This window comes from Vicia villosa, linkage group LG4 (genome assembly GCF_029867415.1).
Source record: "Vicia villosa cultivar HV-30 ecotype Madison, WI linkage group LG4, Vvil1.0, whole genome shotgun sequence".
Taxonomy (NCBI): Eukaryota; Viridiplantae; Streptophyta; class Magnoliopsida; order Fabales; family Fabaceae; genus Vicia; species Vicia villosa.
The window spans coordinates 12,074,373-12,093,299 of record NC_081183.1 but is presented as its reverse complement, the minus strand read 5'-3'; the positions used below and the strand labels follow the sequence as shown (position 1 = coordinate 12,093,299).

Here is an 18,927-nt window from a genome sequence, read left to right as displayed (position 1 = left end):
TAAGTTAAATAATAAATGATGTTGCTAAGGACTTGATTGCTTCTAATGTAAGTCAATCACAAGACAACCAAATCTGTTTTAAACAAAGCGGTTTAAAAATCTTTATATAGATGTTCTCTCAAAACATAATTGGCTTCATGGTAATTCAATAAGATTGATACATCGCAGACCCAAACTTGTACATTAAATCTCTATAAGCATGATATAACTTATATGGAATACAAACAATGTAATAATGCACTAATGTAATAGATATAATAATGAATTCTAGAAAATTAAAAGGAGATATAAGGGAAAAAGAAAAGATACATAAATATATAGTGGTTCGTTGTTCGTCCTCGCTTTGCCTACTCCATTTTTTAATGGGGGTTAAAAACCATTGAAAAATAATCACAATCTTCCACTACTTTGATAAATTTGATACAAACATTTTGGTTACAAAGAACTATCAAACGATAATTCACTTTGTTGATATAGACACTTAAATTTCTAATAAAAACAAGATCTCCAAAGATCTTAATCCAATAACCTTCATATCCATATAAACCTAATCCAAAAATTCATATGTGGTAATCTACCTCATCCCACCGATTTCTTGTCGGAGTGATTACCATTAGCTAAGCGTTGATTGGATAACTCCTAACTTTGTTTGAGAGCAATCGTTCTCCAACTCCACCAAAGATGGATAACTTCCACATCCGCCTTACGAATAATTAATATTAGATCTCGCTAAAGTCTTGCTTGGAGTACAATGAAACTCTCTCCTTTATAGATAACAATAAGGAATGAACTTCATTCAAGAAATGATACATGAACGGTGAACCTATTACAAAAACCAAACTTCACGTATAAACATTAGATACGCTAATGTACCACTAACCTCCTTCAACACTCAATCTTTAGAGACGAAGGTCCACAACAATGTAAAATGACTAAGGATGAAGATGATGTATATTGTTAGACTATCTCATAAACACTCTAAAAACACAAGGTGTTAGTCAAGAGATTAGATGAATATGAATGAAGAACACACATACAAGGTTCTCTTAATTTTTGGGTAAATGGGTATTGGTTCTTGATTGATATCATGAGCTTGATTAATCATGAATAAGACAACAAGATTAATCAACTCACTCTCTTTAATTCACTCAGCATAACAATAAATTGTACAAGAACAAGATGAAACAAAAAAAAAGTAAATCTGACATGAATGACACTAAAGAAGTTTTTCTAGAGAAAGATTCATGGTTATGGGTAAGGACACACTAATGAAAGAAAACAAATTGATATATTTGTCTCTAAGGGTTTCTCCCATATGCTTCACACACTTCTTGCTTTCACCAAAGAAACAACAATTTAAACCAAGGATGCAAAATTGGTCTTGTGAAGCATTGATTCGAATCAAGAAGAAATTGTGATTCACATAAATTTAAGTATATCTCAAATGTGGCTTCATGGAGGTATTTGGTTCGAGTCATGATTTTCACTTGATTTGAATCATGTAACGCCCCAGACTGCTTTCGGGATGATCGACTGACCCCACAAACCAACACTGGTCTTTTCAGCATGCTTTGACCTCACTCGCATGCTTTCTGGGAAACCTCCCAGAAGGTCATCCATCCCAATACTACTCCAAGTTAAGCACGCTTAACTATGGAGTTCTTATGGAACAGGCTTCCGAAAAGAAGATGCATCTTGTTGATATAGGTAGTACCCATCAATCCTTATAAGCTTTCCTTCAACCATGCAGTCTCATACCTGCACGACATCAGGATCCCTCTCATTCCGATGTGGCGACCACCCTTGCCTTCTTCGGCCTCAGGTGTTACATGCGGTGCAACCAACCCTCGCCTTCTTCGGCCTCGGGTGTTACAAATCACATGAGGTTATGATTCGAATTATGTCCATTTTGTGATTCGAATTAAATTGTCCAGAGGCAATTCCTAATTTTCACAAGGCTCCTGATTCGAATCATGCTTAACACTTGATTTGAATCAAGTAACTCAACATCCAGATTTAAGAGCTCTATCTTGTGATTCAAGTCATGTCTGATGAAACAACAAAGGAGTAATTTGTTAGGCTAAAAAATAAATATTATCATGGATCAAAACACTTTTATTTATTAAGTAATGAGGGTTTTCAGTGGTACAACAAGACAATTAGCAATTACAATATAATTAAAATATGAATAAAGTACAAGCACACAGATATTAAATAACAAGCAAATTACAAATACGCAAACAGATTAAAAAACTACATTCAAATTGATAAAAATATCAAAACAAATAAATGATACCAAACAATAACGTGACTGCACTTTCATCCCCCTTTTTTATGTTTGTCAAATTTGATTTATTATTGTTGATAAATTATTCAAAGCATTATTTGGAATTTGATGGATGGAATGAATCCGGTGAGTTTCTTTAACGTACATGTAATTAATGTTTAATACTTTCTTAAGTTGTAAAAGCTGTAAAACTCCCTCCGTATTAAACACTTAATGTGCATGAATATTTGTAATAGCTCGATACCTTCTCCCCTTTGACAAATATCAAAAAGAGATAAAAGATAGAGAGAAAGCACACGCAAACAGCTGAATCCAAGATAAACAAAATCAAAAAATAGAATGTCATATTTAGTGATCTAAACAAGCACCATATAAATCACATGTGGAACTAGTTATCGTAAATACGCAATTTAATAAAGATATAAAGAAAAAGATAGCATAAAGACAATCAAAGAGATATCATACATACGTGGCTAAAAGACTGGTGACAAGATACATAACCTAAAAAGTAGTCAAAGATCACAAAATAGACAGTAAACCAAAATAACATAAATATCCAGATATGCTAATGTTATGTTATGCATAAAAAGCTAAAAATAAAATCAGGGAATGGAATTTGAATCATCAAAAGGAGGCTCAACAATTGTAATATCTGGAGAGGGAATATTGGGTTATGAATCAAAATCGCAAATTCCAAGAGGAAAGATGAGATTAGATCTACCTAGTCGCTTGACAGTAGCTTTCACTGAGTTCACTTAAGCAATGACCCGGGCTTCGACAACTTGCATCTCGACCTTCAACTTTTCCTTCAGTTTTACCCTGCCATCTTCACTTCCTATAGCAGCACCTTCAATGTGTGCCATGAACTGTTCTTCCCTAACATGATTATCCTTTAAAATTTGCTTGGCCAACTCATTAAGATAAGTTTCAACATCTACATATAACAGTCCAAAACTGGTTGCACCAGTCTCATCAGAATGATCCTTCTCTGGCTCCACAATCTTGTCACCATATACCTTCCTGACAAATTTTTCACGATAGTAGTACACACCATTATTATCCTTGTAATACATCGTCATAGAAACTCCACACATATCTAGAATATTTTGAATTTCAACCATGTCTTCTTCTTTGGACACAATCCCATTAACCTCAAGAATAAACTACACAAAAGAAGAGAAAAACATAATTCTCTTTGGATTTTCCTTGCAATGAAACATCCTCTCAATAAGGAAAATTACCCGATCAAATCCATTATTTGAAAGAAGAGCCCACATAAGGTAGATGTCATTATCATCAACTTTTCCCCAATTCTAAGGTTTCATGTAGAATACCTTAACTACTATCCTGTGCAAAATTCGCATGTTAACTTTGACTAATATGGAAGTTTTACATACCAATGTTCTCAACCATAAACTTTAAAATAGAAAGATTCATGGTGATGGGTATATACACACTAAGTAGAGAAAACAAATTTTTATCATTATCTCTAATGGTTTCTCCCATATGTTTCGCACACTTTTTGCGTTCACCAAAGAAATAACTATTTAAATCAAGGATGGAAAATTGGTCTTGTGAGGGCTTGATTCAAATACAAAAGAATCTCTGGTTTAAGTCAATATGAGTAGAGCCTAAATGTGGCTTCATTGAGGTATTGATTCGAGTAAGGATTTTCACTTGATTCGAATCACTTGAGGTTATGATTCGAATCGTGTTCATTTTGTGATATGAATCAGATTGTCCAGAGGAAATTCCCAATTTTCATAAAACTCCTAATTCAAATCATGATTAACGCTTGATTTGAATCAAGTAACTCAACATCCAGATTTAAGAGTTCTAACTTGTGACTCAAGTTACACCTGATGAAATGACAAAAGAGTAATTTGCTAGGCTAAAAAGGAAACATTATCATGGATCAAAACACTCTTATTATTAAGTAATGATGGTTCTCAGTAGTACAATAACACAATAGTCGAAGCTATTATAATTTAATAGAAATACGAATAAAGTACAAGCACGCGAATATTTAATGACAAGCAAATTATAAATACGCAAACCGATTAAAAAATTACATTCAAATTGACAAAAACATTAAAACAAATAAATGATACCATACGATAAGGTGCATGCACTTTCACATCTCGAACCTCCTTTTTTTCATCTCTAACATCCACTTTTTATCTTCAACCTCTATTTTATCATATCTAACCTCCATCTTCATCCTCCATTTTTTTAATCATTTGCAGCCTCCATTTTTCATCACCAACATCCATCTTTACCTCTTCTCTGACTTCCAACCTCTATCTCCAACATTCATTTTATCATCTCCAACTTCCATTTTTTCTAATCACCCACCAATTTGACTCCTATAATTTCAGCCATGAATAACAATCATTTCAACAATTATTTTACAAAAGGCAAGCTGGAAAACAATATGTCAAAATAAAAAATAAATAAATTTTTTGACAACAAAAGCAATAAAGTTTACATAAATAAAAAATTTCACACCAAAAGACTTTTCAAAATCTTGCTTGAAGTTGTATAATTTTTAAGATCTTTCTTATTTAGAAGCATATTCAACAAAAAATCAACCTTTAAAGCAGATGTCTTGTCTGCATGTTACTTTTTTACACTGTCACTGTGTTTATTAAACTTTTATTTTAATGTTATTTTATTCGCAATATTTGAACTCAAGATTTCTAATTAAATTAAAAGTACTAGGAAGAAACCTATGGTATCGCACAGGTCCAGTGTGAATTCATATTACACATCTCTCACTCTCATTTATAAAATTTGTCTTCATTTAATCAGTTAGTTAACATTCATGATATTATGTGACGTGTGATGTTTATGTGATGTGTGTGGGGTAGTTGAATTAAGATGTTAGTTAGAATAATAATATAAAATAGTCTAACTAGCATTATTATTTAAATGAAATAAAAGATATTATGAGGTAAGTTAGTAAGGGAAAATTAGGAAGTTCATAATAAGAGTCCTAAGGCTAACTAGGTAAAAAGAGAAAATAGGAGATTTACTCATTCAACGTAGAATTTTGGAGAAAACGTGAAAGAAGAGAGAGCTAGGGCAAGAAGAGGAGACGGAGAAGATCAACCGTAGGAATTCGAAAAGGGAATCAATTCGGCTAATAATCTAAGGTAAAGGGGGATATCATGAGTATTATGTTTGATTTAAGGGGTTGATAATTGTATGTTGGGATTTTGTGTTGTTCTTGATGAAATTGATGATCTACGATGATGGTTTGTTTGATTGTATGATTAACATGTTATATGGTGCTGATTGTTGTATTAATGATTAATAACATGATTTAGATTTAAATCCACCATTGTTGATGGATTTGAAGGTTAGGGTTTGATGAAGATCATTGGGGGTATGATGAATGTTTGAAATTTAGTGTCTAAAATGATTAATACATGTTAGAACTATAATCATAGACCTTAAATCACATAAAATTATCGATTAAAACATGTTTTTGGGCAAACGATTGGGACTGGTTTGATGTAGATCACGCAGGAGTTTTTAGCAGAATTGCCGAGCCTGCTTAACATGCTCTTAAAAATAAAGAGGATAAAGTCAGTAGGTATCGCGCTTAGCGCGGTATAAGGGGCGCTTAGCGCGGATTCCTGAATTGAAAATTAATATTTTTGAAAAATGACTTCAGAATATGGAAGCTTATATTTTATTATAATTTTTGAGAATTTTATGGAACTTACTGTGCACGTTTGGGTAGGTTTATAAGGCATTTTGTATGTAACTTTGTTTTGTGAACTATTGTGCCTCAGTACTTGATTTTGGTGAATGTTATTGTGTTGATTAATAACATGATTAATTGATGATTATGTGTTGAGTTGACCAAGATGCTTGTGATATTGTATGTTTGAATGATGATATGACTTTGATGCATACATGAATGATGATGCCAGTTTGACTAGTTGTGGTCGTTGATTTTGTGAAGTTGAGCATCATGCATTCATAGCATAATTGTAGGACGACAAGTTCAATGATGTTGTAGGACCATTGGTCCAGAGACGACTCTTTATCCCATTGTGCGGATTGAGTGCAATTTGTTGATGTGCTCTGGTTCCAAGCAGGAATTGATCCTATGGTAGGGATCTTTGGAGAATGATGACTGAGTTCAGTGATGAATTGGTACCACATGCCTGAGTTCATTTTTGTCGCATTGCATTGGTGTGAATTGATGATGCTTGATTATTTGTGATGTGAATAACTTAAGTGATAATTGTGATTGAACTATGAGATGGTGTTGTGAATAGGTGATGATGTGCAGGTGTGGGTAAGTATGTGAACATGATGAATATGTCGTATCAATATATGTGTGATTGGTTAATTGTATACCACTATTATATCTATTACTTATGTCTTATATAATATTTATGAAATACTCACCCTTTCTATTTGAATGTTACCTCCACGTGGGTAACGCGCAGGTAATCAGGAGTAGTCCATTGAAGTTAGAGGATAGCTTCATGGCATCCTTTTACCGTTTGTTTAGATTGAAGGGAGTCTTGCTCTGATACGTAACATCGGGGACGGGGTCATTATGTTTTAGAACTATTATGTTCTCTTTGACTTTTTTGTATTTGATTGCATTTTGATGAGTTACCTTTCAAAGGATTTTGATGTTTGAGTTATAACTCTTGAACCATGAGGTTTTATTGATGTTTTATGAAGATTATTCTGAAGATGTTTTAGATTATGAATTCTACTGCGAGATAACATGTTTTTGTTTATGATGATGATTGAGATATAATTTTAAATAAATTTTGAGAACCCGTGTTACGGGGCATGATATTATATTATGAGATTTTTATGACGATGTGACACCCTTGTTGATGATTTTGTTTTGATTTAATTCGTATTATATTGCGAATATTCCTTGTGGGTTAGAAGGGTGTTACAGAAAGCATACCATGTATGGCTCGATGTACTACAATACATAATACCAACTATCATTAACCAAAAAGCTTGATGAAAATGTGTAGCTGCATCGTTTGAAAATTCATTTTTCCAGTATATAGTGTAAGGAACTCTCTACAAAACAAAAAGACTTATGTTTAATAATTACATGTAATTAGTTAAGGAGCCTAAAAATCTAAATCATGAAAATTCACATCTTGTAAGTCCAATATGATGTTTTGCAACCTCATAGATTTTGAATTAATACTTGTAACCTCTCTATCGCATACAGTTCCTGAAAAACAGTATGAAGCCATAAACTTAAAACACCCATTCTTCCATGGATATCAATGGCAATGAGTTGGCATTGAAATGTCAACCTTCAAAATGTTGCTTACATTGCAATCTATAAACAGACACATCGGTTCATGTCAATTACAACAATGTTTCCTGATTTGGCTTGGATGCAGTTTGGTGACAAATTATTTTGTGACATTTCTTTGACTATGCAACACCAACTAAAACACGATAATATCAAAAAGTAGAAATAACTCAATATAATCACATGAATCAATGTCATATTTTTATAGCTGTAAGCTACCATACACACATTCAATTTGAAGTGTCAGTACTACTTACTTAACAACCTATCACAATCCATATCTTTCATCCAAGTAAAGCAACATATAAATTGTCTGCATGTAAGTATAATCATGTCATATAAAAAACTTATTTGGAATAAAGATATAAAGGATAGATGAGAAAAATGAAAAATGAGTGAAATAGAGAAGTTTTAAGACATTCATGGCGGTGCGCGAAGAGAGGTTCAAGTGGTTGGCAATGTTGATGTTTTGCTTTGGTATATAAATTTTGGATCAACTCTTATACACTCTCTTCTATTCCATTCAGGTTTGATGCAATTGTAATTCCTCTTCTCTTATATTCATACTTCAAATTAATGGAAAAATAATATAACAACAGAACGACCTTTAATTTCTTTTCCTTTAGTTCTGTCTCAGTTTACACACCGACCAACAATCAAAACAAAACTTGCACTACTTAACTCATAATAAAACTTGCACAATTTTTATATGACTTGCAAAGATGTTAAAAGTTGACATATTATAAATTTTAAGTTGGTGAATAGGATGGGAATAATACATGTATGACAACCACGCCACCAAACAGTTTTGCAATCCTTTCGCTAAGCTTCTTTTATTCATAATCTTGATTTGCAACATGTATAAAATGTAAACATTTTGTTAGAGCTTGGGTAAAAATTTGAATCTCTAGTACTCTACTATATGTGTATGAGTTGTTTTTACATAAAAAATTTAAATAAAATGATTATGTGTGATTGTGTTACCCCATAAGAATATTCAGGTTATAATCAATTCATTATACATTGTCATATTTGTCTTATAAATCTAATCTAATTAATCTTCTGATAATTTTAAGATAAACTCAATCTTTCACATTTCTTAACGTTATGGTTCAATGGCTATGCATATTCACACACACGTAGGAGTTTCATAATGCATAAATTTGAATAAAGTAAAAAAATCACTTTCAACTATGACTTAAAACAATCATCGTCCATTTTGAATGTATTGCCAAACAACAACAAATTATTCAAGTTCTTACCAGTATTAGCCCAAGGCACATTTGGCAGAATCCAGGAAAATAAATGGTGCATCTTTTGATATGAACATGGCTGCATACTGTAGAAGCTTATAAGCTGCGTTTATATATCTTTCTGCTACGCCACACTATATCAATATTGCGAAGCACACCTAAATCAAAACTAATCACTGCTAATTATAGTAGAATATTATCACAACATGTAACATTTAACCAAACAGAAAACGTAAGCTAATTATTCACGTACTCAAGTTCTTAACGAAGCGCATCAAAAAGCTCTCTTTTGGTTTGTTTCTCAGCCCATGGCATATTCACAACACGAATGGAAGTATAAGGTTGAAATTAGGTACCTCAACAAAATGGTGACGCACACGGCGGCCAAGTGGTTCTTCGACGGCGACTTGGACTGTATTTGTGAATGATACCGGTGCAAAATGAATTAATCAATTAATCGAGCAACAAAAAAATACAATCGAAGCGAATTGCGACGAGGAAAAGGGGAAATAGAGAAAACTTGGAATGAGGTTGTTGGAGAATCAACGAAATAGAACACAGTTCCAACGATTTATCTATGTTGTTTTGAACTTTGAGGAGAGAAATTGAGGATATGAAGATAAGAGAGGAAGGATTTGAGAAATAACGCTTGAGTTTTTTTAGAGAAAAGGTATGAGATCAGAGAGAGAGAGAGAGAGGAAAGGATGAAAGGGCTTTTATGTTTTTACAAGAAAGAGATAGAAAGTTGGAGTAATAGTTGTATTTGGGAAGTTATGTTTTATCTATTTGCAAAGAAGCTTTTCACTTTCTAAGTATGTGCACACTTGATTACATGTACTTTGATTATGAAAGCTATTAATTGATTAGTGGATTAAAATAATAAAAAAGTGCAACAAAAATGGTGGTATGACACGTCAGATTAATTTAATGTTAAATCAACATGGTGCAAACAATGTAACAAAAAGTTCAATTTGTCCTTAGAATCGAAAAAGTTTAGTCATTTAATCAGAAGGGTATAATTGATTTTTTCAAATACTTTTCTTTTAATATAGATAATAGTTAAATATATGGTGTTTTCTCATCCAAATATCTACTCACGCTTGTATAATATTTATTCGATAAAAAATATCTTTAGTATTCAAAAAATATCTTTAATATCGATAAAGTAAAAAAATTATATTAATTAATTAAAAAAGTTAACATAAAATAATATTAATATGCAAGAATTAATGAGTATTACTTATAATCAAGATAGTTTTTTTTTTTTTTAAATTAAAATAATCATAATGAGTATTGAATAAAGTCAAGATAATGCAAGACTTCATAGTTATTTCAAACCACTTTACTATAAGGTGTAGATTCAAATGATGTCACGTGACATAAACCAATATACTTTTAACAAATTTTTATAAGGTATAGTTTGAAATGATGTCACGTGACACAAATATATATATAATTTTCTATAGTATATATTTCACTTACTTATTTTCTCAGTTGTGACTTTATCAAAATAAAAATTTCTAAAACCCTAATCCCAAAAATCCCTAATCAATCGACGCTATGAACGTCGATCACGATCAACCACCTCACACCACCGCCACCGCCGCCGCCAAAGCGCATCAAGCCTTACAGACCCTAACAGCCGGTCCACTCTCCTCCTCAGTCGCGAAACTCGCCGCTTCCTCCCGGTGTATTCCATCTGAGCGAGACTTCTTCTTCTACCGCAACTTCAACGAATTCAAGGTCCCTATCGATGAAATCGCGCGTGAATCACAGTCGATGTTGGAAGCAATCGGCGCCGCAGCTAATGTGGCGTTTCCGTCTGATGACATAGATGACGGTTATGACTGGCTTGTGAATGTTAACGACGATGTTTTGGAGAGGTACGATGTGTCGGCGGATGAGTTTCGAAGGATTCGGGAGGAGGAGGAGAAGACTGGGCGTGTGAATGAGGCTATGATGGTGGATGATGGATTTGAGTTGGTTTGTGGGAAGAAGAAGAAAGGTGGGAGAGGGAAGGTTGTGGTGGAGGATTCGAAAATTCCGTTGGTGGATCTTGTTACAATGGCGATGAAGGATAAGAGGACGATGGGACCTAAGGCGAAGGTTCCGTTTCATATACCGACGATTCCGAGGCCACAAGATGAGTTTGGTATAATTGTTAATAATACTAATGTGCCCTTTGAGCATGTTTGGTTGCAGAGGAGTGACGATGGACAGACGTTTATTCATCCATTGGTTAGTTCTTTATTCACTGGCTTTTTTGATTCTTGATATTACATCCTCTGGAGTGTTTGGAGTTTGTTGAGCTAGCTTAGGACATTAATACGTTTATTAGAAAGATTATGAGGTCCTGCTTTGAGCTTAACTTAACTTCATATGTTTTGGATATAGCTTGTAGAAACATATTATACATATATTAGACTGAGTTAACCTTTGTTTTCTATCCGATTGTGATGTGTAAACTCCTATATGATATAGTAGCTTATTTAGTTGACATTTAATTAAACTTGTTTGCTAAACTCCCATTTTATGAAAATTTGTCGTGAATCACAATGATGTTTTTCTAAATATTTGGCTCGACATCCGAAGAATGACATTAGTTAAACTCAAGTTCCTGTTTGCACCCTTCCAGTTTTACTATAAGCACAGCCTTTCAATTATGAGGGGATAATGCGGGCAAGCTAGTAGCGTTTAGTTTTTTTAGCGTCCTAGTCCTATCATCCGATTAGTCATGCAAGCTGGATTATATGCTGGGATTGTAGACTTGAAATTAACTCGGGTGGAATGACATTTTCTCCATGATGTTGATAGTTGACACCCTTTAATTCTTGTGATATTTGCATGATCTTTAGGGGTGTAGTTTTGACGAGCCTGATTGAATTTGAGAGTATTTTGATGCTTGAGAGACTAAATCCATTTGCGAGGGTTAATGTCTGTCATTTAAATCTTGCTAAAAACAGCTCTTGGTTGTCTCATCTTATTTTATCATATCTTAGAAATTAGAATTTTGCAGTCCTGTTTTTTTTTGGCATTTGGTAGAAATAACTTTTGATTGTCTGACCTTGTATCACATCTGTAAATTGGGTGATTTTTATTTGTCATCTTTTCTTTTTATTTGTATCAATCAATTAATAATTTATTATTCCAGGAAAAGTTCTCTGTTTTGGATTTTGTTGATAAAGATCCCGGGAGTATTGTGCCACAAAAACCTGCCTCATTAGAAAACACCCCTTTCAAGCTTGTAGAAGAAGTCAAAGATTTAAAGGAGATGGCTGCTAAGCTACGTTCTGTTAATGAGTTTGCGGTAAAGTTTGATAACTATTTGTGAACTTTTATTCAAGAATTTCTTTCATGACAAATTATACAACTAGGTTCTTTCATTTGATATGTTTAACTGAACACTTGATTAGTTATTGATATTTCTTTAGTAACAAAATCTTAATCTTTAGTTACATAGTTCCTTGTCCATTTTTAGCAGCTAGGTACATTAACTTAATTGTATTGCCTTTTCCGATTAGAGAGAGAATTCTAATAATAACATTTCAAATTTTTTTTTGCTTATTGAACAGTTCTTGACACAAACTTTAAAAAATGTGATCTTTTGGATATCAAGTATAAATTGAATGAAGGGCTGCACTGTCATTCCCATTTTTTGTCAAAGACTTTGGTTATTTACTTTTTGCATCCCTTGACATTACATGGGCCTACTTGTACCAAAATGTAGGGAGTTTATCGGGATGAAATTTTGACATAGGTATCTCCTTAACTGTTATTGAAATGCTCGGTATCTTGTTGAGTTGAACATGGTTTAATATGGGATTGGTAAAGAGCATGTATTAGTTACATTATCAACAGAGAAATTTCATTATTTTCTAGTCTGCATATTTTATGTTGAGTGTTTGAAGAGAGGTAATATCTGAAATAGATAGTTTTTAAGAAAAATACTAGTTGATTAGTTTACTTTTTTATGTTTTTGAAAAAAAATCTAATTTTCAGAATTCTTTGTAAAACATATATTTGAAAACCACCTTTTTAATAAAACAAGCACCATAAAGGGCCATAAGCTTTTTCCTTTCAAGCTTATGGGAATAATATCTTACAGGAAAGTTGTTCAATATATATAGTCATTCTCGAGCCTTCATCTTAAACTTAAGCAGAGTTGTTATGGGTAAAAGTGTACTGTCATATTTTGCTTTTCCCAATGTTTTACTGTGGACCATTGAGTTGTTAACGAAGAGCTATTTTTAACTTGTAGTTTAAGAGTATGATTTAATGTAGTTTGTGTTTATGCTTTTGTCGTGATCATAATTTGTGTTCATTGCAGAGTTCCTCTGCTGATTATGAGGATATTTTAGTATATCATGTTTATTTTATTTTTGTAATCCAGATGATATGGTTCTTAAATTTTTTATTTAACTTTGCATGCTGCTGTTATTGATCGTGGAACTGATAGTACCTTTCTTGTAGCCGCTTCCCTTATCCATCTTTTTTGCATTCTTCTGAAATTTTTATTTGCTCATTTGTTGAAATATTCAGGTTGATTTGGAACATAATCAATATCGGTCTTTCCAAGGTTTGACTTGCCTCATGCAAATATCAACAAGGGCTGAAGATTTCGTTGTCGATACTTTAAAACTTCGCGTTCATATTGGGCCCCATCTAAGGGAAATTTTCAAGGACTCTTCCAAGAGGAAGGTTTGTGGTACAGAATTTCCTTTTCTTTTAATGCAACATATGTTCTTGATTCTGTTAACTGTATTTATGTTTAAACAGGTTATGCATGGTGCGGATAAAGATATTTTGTGGCTTCAAAGAGACTTTGGCATTTATGTTTGTAATTTGTTTGACACTGGCCAGGTTTGACTTTGATTAAAAAACTGACTGTTCAATATTGACGTTATTTACCATGAAGCAAATCGTATAATATGATTATTATTTGTGCAAAAAAGTTTCTTTGATTGGTTAATGGTGTCTGGATTTTAAAGTTCTTCTTTGATTTTTTATCATGCAAGAGTAACCTATTTTAATTGCTTTGTTCAGGCTTCAAAGGTGTTAAAATTGGAGAGAAATAGTTTGGAGTATCTTCTGCACCATTTCTGTGAGGTTTCAGCAAACAAAGAGTATGTTATCTTTATATTAGGTTGAAAATTTCAAATTAGCCTTATATATAATATTTTCTTTACCTACATTCTTAAAGGCTTACAAATAAATTTATTGCAGATATCAAAATGCTGAGTGGAGATTGCGCCCTATTCCTGATGAGATGTTAAGGTACAATTGTGTTTGAGCTTACAACTTTGATCTTCCCTTAATTCATTTTTTCGCTATTTTTCTTGTCTTCTATTCTTTTAGCACTGCTAAATTTTTTATGTGCTTGGTTTGAATAAATTATACACTAGATAAGTTCAAATAATGAATAACTCTGCTTTGTGGAACTGCTCATTAATCTAGAAATCTTTAGAATCTGCCATTTAGCTTGTTAGTTACTGGTAGCCTGTCATGGGTGAACTATTTGCTACAATGATACAATCTAATGATATATCAAATGTTGTTTTGTTAACAGATATGCCAGAGAAGATACACACTATCTGCTGTATATATATGATTCAATGAGGATTAACTTAACTTCCTTGCCAAAGGCACCTGAAAGTTCTGATTCTCCTCTGGTGGAGGTAACTATTTACTAGCAGAATTTATTTGGTTTAGTATTACATTACTTGAATGTCTTTTGTAGAGTAAATTAATTTATCCCAACTGGTTTAAAATTTGTTACTGTTTCTTTCTTTCTATCTAAGGTCTACCTATTTATGGCTGAATGGCTGACTTAATGCCTTTTTATTCTTGCTCTTATTGACTGGTATTTCCTGTCACCAACAGGTTTACAAGCGCAGTTATGATGTCTGCATGCAGCTATATGAAAAAGAACTTCTGACAGAAAACTCCTACCTTCATATATATGGGTTTGTCTCCTTTCAAATTGACATTCTTTTACTAATTTAGGATTCTGTATAATTCAAAGTTTTCCAAGCTTTATGTGTTGTTAGTTCCACTTTGCATAAAATGTGCGCCAAGCAATGTAAAACAAAACTGAATAACTGTTTTTGTGCAGGTTGCAAGGGGCTGGTTTCAATGCTCAACAGCTTGCCATTGTTTCAGTATGTTTCTGTTTGATGTCTTATTTTTAGTACTGATCTTGAATAACTTGCACGGAGAACAAAAGCTTGTCTGATTTTACTTATCCAATACCATTTTTATGTGCCTATGGTATTGGATAAGTAATAGGCATGCTTTGCTTTGCTCTTAATTAAGCTATATCTATTGCATCTTTTTATACCGCCTTCATTACTGTGATTAATCTACTACCTCATGATTTTTTATAAATTAATCTCTTCTGGTAACTTTCTTTATTATACAAAAGGCATTTTTTCTCTTAATTGAGCTATATCTGCTTCGTCTATTTTTACCGCCTTCATTACTGTGATTAATCTACTAACTCATGATTTTTTGTAAATTAACCTCTTCTGGTAGCTTTCTTTATAGTAAAAAAAGGCACGTTTTGCTATTATTTAAGCTATATCTATTGCTTCTATTTTTACCACCTTCATTACTGGGATTACCACCTTTGCTCCAGTTGCTTTAATAATAGCAATGCAGCTTCTAACTAATTTTCTATCAACTGATTGCAACTTTGCACTTCTAGTTTTGGAATACTTGTTGAATTAAGCATGGTTTCTTCATGAAACAGTTTTGGCTGGCCTTCCAAATATGCTTGTCCTATCTGCCATCAATTTTTTGTTGTTTCATATTTTTTTTTCCATTACATATTTCCAAAACTAACCAAAATTGCATCCAACACCGAAAGAACTTGATACATTGTCAGGTTTTTTAACACAAGCCCACCCCAACTTCTAAAATAAAAGAACATATGATAAGATGTATTATTATAATATACTGCATTCACTCTGGATTCCCTTGTTCTCAAATTTCAACTTCTATCATAGTTCACATGCTCGATTCAATTCTCAATTGCAGGGGCTGTGTGAATGGCGGGACGTTGTTGCTCGTGCAGAGGATGAGAGTACAGGATACATATTGCCAAATAAATCTGTTCTTGAAATCGGTAATTGAAACTTCTGTATCATTTGTCTAAGTGTTTCAGTATATATATATGATACATGTCAGCTTACTTTGTTCTACTCGTTTAAAAGCTAAACAGATGCCTGTCACTACAAGCAAGCTACGGCGACTGCTGAAGTCAAAGCACCCATATGTTGAACACAATCTTGATACTGTTGTTACCATCATTAGGCATTCAATTCAGAATGCTGATGCTTTTGAAGCAACTGCTCAACAATTGAAAGAAGGACAAGCCACTACTGTAAGTAGTATTTTCAACAATCATCATTCTGGAATTATTGGGCAGATATTAATTGCTGTATTAAGCCTTCACTTACGTGTATTTAAAATTCTGCATCGGTAGTCTTGGTATGATTACAAATTAATTATAATGATTCATGGACACATTCGCATGTTATTAATGTAGGAACTTATTTTTTTTTTTATTTGCACAAGTTCTATATTATTTGTTCAATTTTTGTACGCAATGTCATAGAAAATGAATAACTATCGATTAGCATTAGCTTTTATACTGTTGATGTGTTGTGTCTAAGAGACTTCTGCTTGGATGGTTGGTCCTATAATAGAACTGAAAATATTAAACGTAGTTGTAGAGAGAGGATGAACCAGCACTTTCAGCTTTTGTATAGCGAAATTACCTCCATATGCCTTTTATCTTCTGATGAAAAATTTCTGACTGGTTCCTCTTTTAATATCTGGGCATCTTAGTTTAGTATCTGAATGAATGTCCAAAAGAGCTTCCAGAAACTGACTTGTTACATTACAGCTAAGTGCTAACAGATGTATGAGACTAATGATGTGATAATTTTGTTTATCAACAAGTCTTGTGTATAGTCTGTGAACTAGGGTATGATCAAGGGCTCCACTAGTCATTTGTATGTACAGACAATTACTCCAATTGAGAATTCTAATCAACCAATTTTGTAGTCATTTTAAATTTTCATGATTGGTTTTATTGGAATTAATGCTTAACTGATGAATGCTCAAAAGCAGATTCATGCGTTGGTTTTTAACTTCATTAGCTTTAATTTCTGATTTTTGTTTGTTGATTAAGTTATATGATAATCAATCACTATACAGGCGTCGGACGCAGTAGCTGTTACAGATCGAACTGAAGATCCTATATTCCAAACACAGAACCCAAAGGTTGGAATTGCAATTAATAGAAATTTTGGAATTGAAGTTGCCACCATCGTTTAATTAATCTGATAAGTGTCTCACTTTTTCTTTTGACCCTAAGCAGGAATCTTTTCAGCATCAAGATACTGAGGTACAAATAAAATTGAAGCCCAATAATCTCGCATCTGGGCTCCCAAGGGAAAGCCTCACTATTTCAGAGCAGACTAGGGATGCAAATGTTGATGCAATCTCTACATTGAAGGTTCCATTTTTTTTTTTTGTTTAGCCTCTTAGCAAGGAGCGTCAATCTAATATTCTCTATTTGGTTGATAGGGAACTGGAGCAACTGTTCAGGTGCTTAAAAAGCCCGGCGGTGCTTTCGGGGCACTTCTGGGGAGCTCTGCTTCAAAGAGGAAGCTTGGTCTTGATAAAAAGGTGCACTTTCTTTTCTTCAGAAACACTGAAGGATGTTTTATTTTAATGTATACCATATGTAACTGCCATTAGCTTTTAGCCATTTGTATGTTCTAACCGAAGTGATGTCATCTAACTTATTTTTACACTGCTTTTTCTGGATTTTCTTAGGGCAAAGAAGAGACCAAGCTAGAGCAAATTAGATCTTCAGTCACTCTTCCTTTCCATTCATTTTTGGGTAGCAGTGAGAACTCAAAACCTGTAGTAGAAGCTCCTAGTATACCACCAGACCAACAAAAACCTGTTTCTGATCCAGTTTCCACCTTCGCTCCAGAAGAGATTATAATGCTGGAAACTGATACAGGTGCAGAGGATGATATAGAGCGGGATAATAATTTAGAAAACTCCAATGAAAACGCAAAGAAAAATTTTAGTGCCTCAACTTCGGATGAGGATGAGCCAAAGTCTCTCTCGGAACTGTCATCAAACTTCCAAAAGTGCTTTCAGGCAAACAATCAAAATAACAAAACCAGAAAGCCAAAGAAAACTGAACAAGCTAGTGGCTTATTGCAGTTGACACCGTTTGACTATGAAGCCGCAATGAACCATGTTAAGTTTGGAGAACGAAAGAAAGACCCATCCTCCCAGAACTGTGACGGTCGTGTGGAAAAAGAGAGTTCTGGTGGCAAGAAGAAGCGTTCGACAATAGGAGAGGCAGAACCGAGTGAGCCTAAACAATTTCAACAAGGCAGAAGGCGTCAAGCATTTCCTGCTTCTGGGAATCGCAGTGCAACGTTCCGCTGAGACAATTGAAATGAGATGCTATGTACAAATTTAATGGGAAAGCCAAATGTTGTACTTAGCATAATCTTCATTCTAGTATAGTTGCTTATATGAAAGATGGTAAAAATGCAGAAGCTAACAAATGTATAAGCTATCTCATTGTAACGTAGCAGTTTGAAAAAAATCCAATTTTATTCTTCATTTGAGTTTATATTTAAATTTAGAAACTAATTTTGATCCACATGAGTTGCTCTTACCCTATTATATGTTATGTTTAATATATATTATATATTATTAAAGGATCATGATTTTTATTATAATATATTAAATTTGAAACGGGGGACTATCTATGCCATACAACTCTATATTGCCACATCAATTAAAATTCTATGTGTCACTCTTAGAATTTAATTTAACATCAAATTTGCACAATTGCCCTTCATCACTTCAACTTTTATTCGAAAAAATATTTTACAACAACTTTATTACTCCTTAAATACTTTATACATTATGATTAATTGAACAGTGTGTAATGTTAATAATAGTTTTTAGACTTGTGCTATCGAGTCTTTTATATTTCTAAGTTAATATTTGGAAAGCCCTATGCAACTTTA

At 33.2% G+C, this 18,927-nt stretch overlaps 1 protein-coding gene across 1 annotated transcript; it reads left to right on the top strand.

The window, feature by feature from the left end:
• The first annotated feature begins 10,332 nt into the window (after positions 1 to 10,332).
• LOC131594508 (protein RRP6-like 2) lies at positions 10,333 to 18,554 on the top strand. Its single transcript, XM_058866658.1, has 15 exons — positions 10,333 to 11,095; positions 12,009 to 12,164; positions 13,397 to 13,555; positions 13,634 to 13,717; positions 13,901 to 13,980; positions 14,081 to 14,131; positions 14,424 to 14,532; positions 14,738 to 14,820; positions 14,970 to 15,015; positions 15,893 to 15,980; positions 16,069 to 16,238; positions 17,078 to 17,143; positions 17,241 to 17,378; positions 17,450 to 17,551; positions 17,702 to 18,554. Exons 1-15 carry the CDS (start codon positions 10,418 to 10,420, stop codon positions 18,332 to 18,334), a joined length of 2,643 nt encoding a protein of 880 aa, XP_058722641.1. The 5' UTR covers positions 10,333 to 10,417; the 3' UTR covers positions 18,335 to 18,554.
• The last annotated feature ends 373 nt before the right edge of the window (positions 18,555 to 18,927 follow it).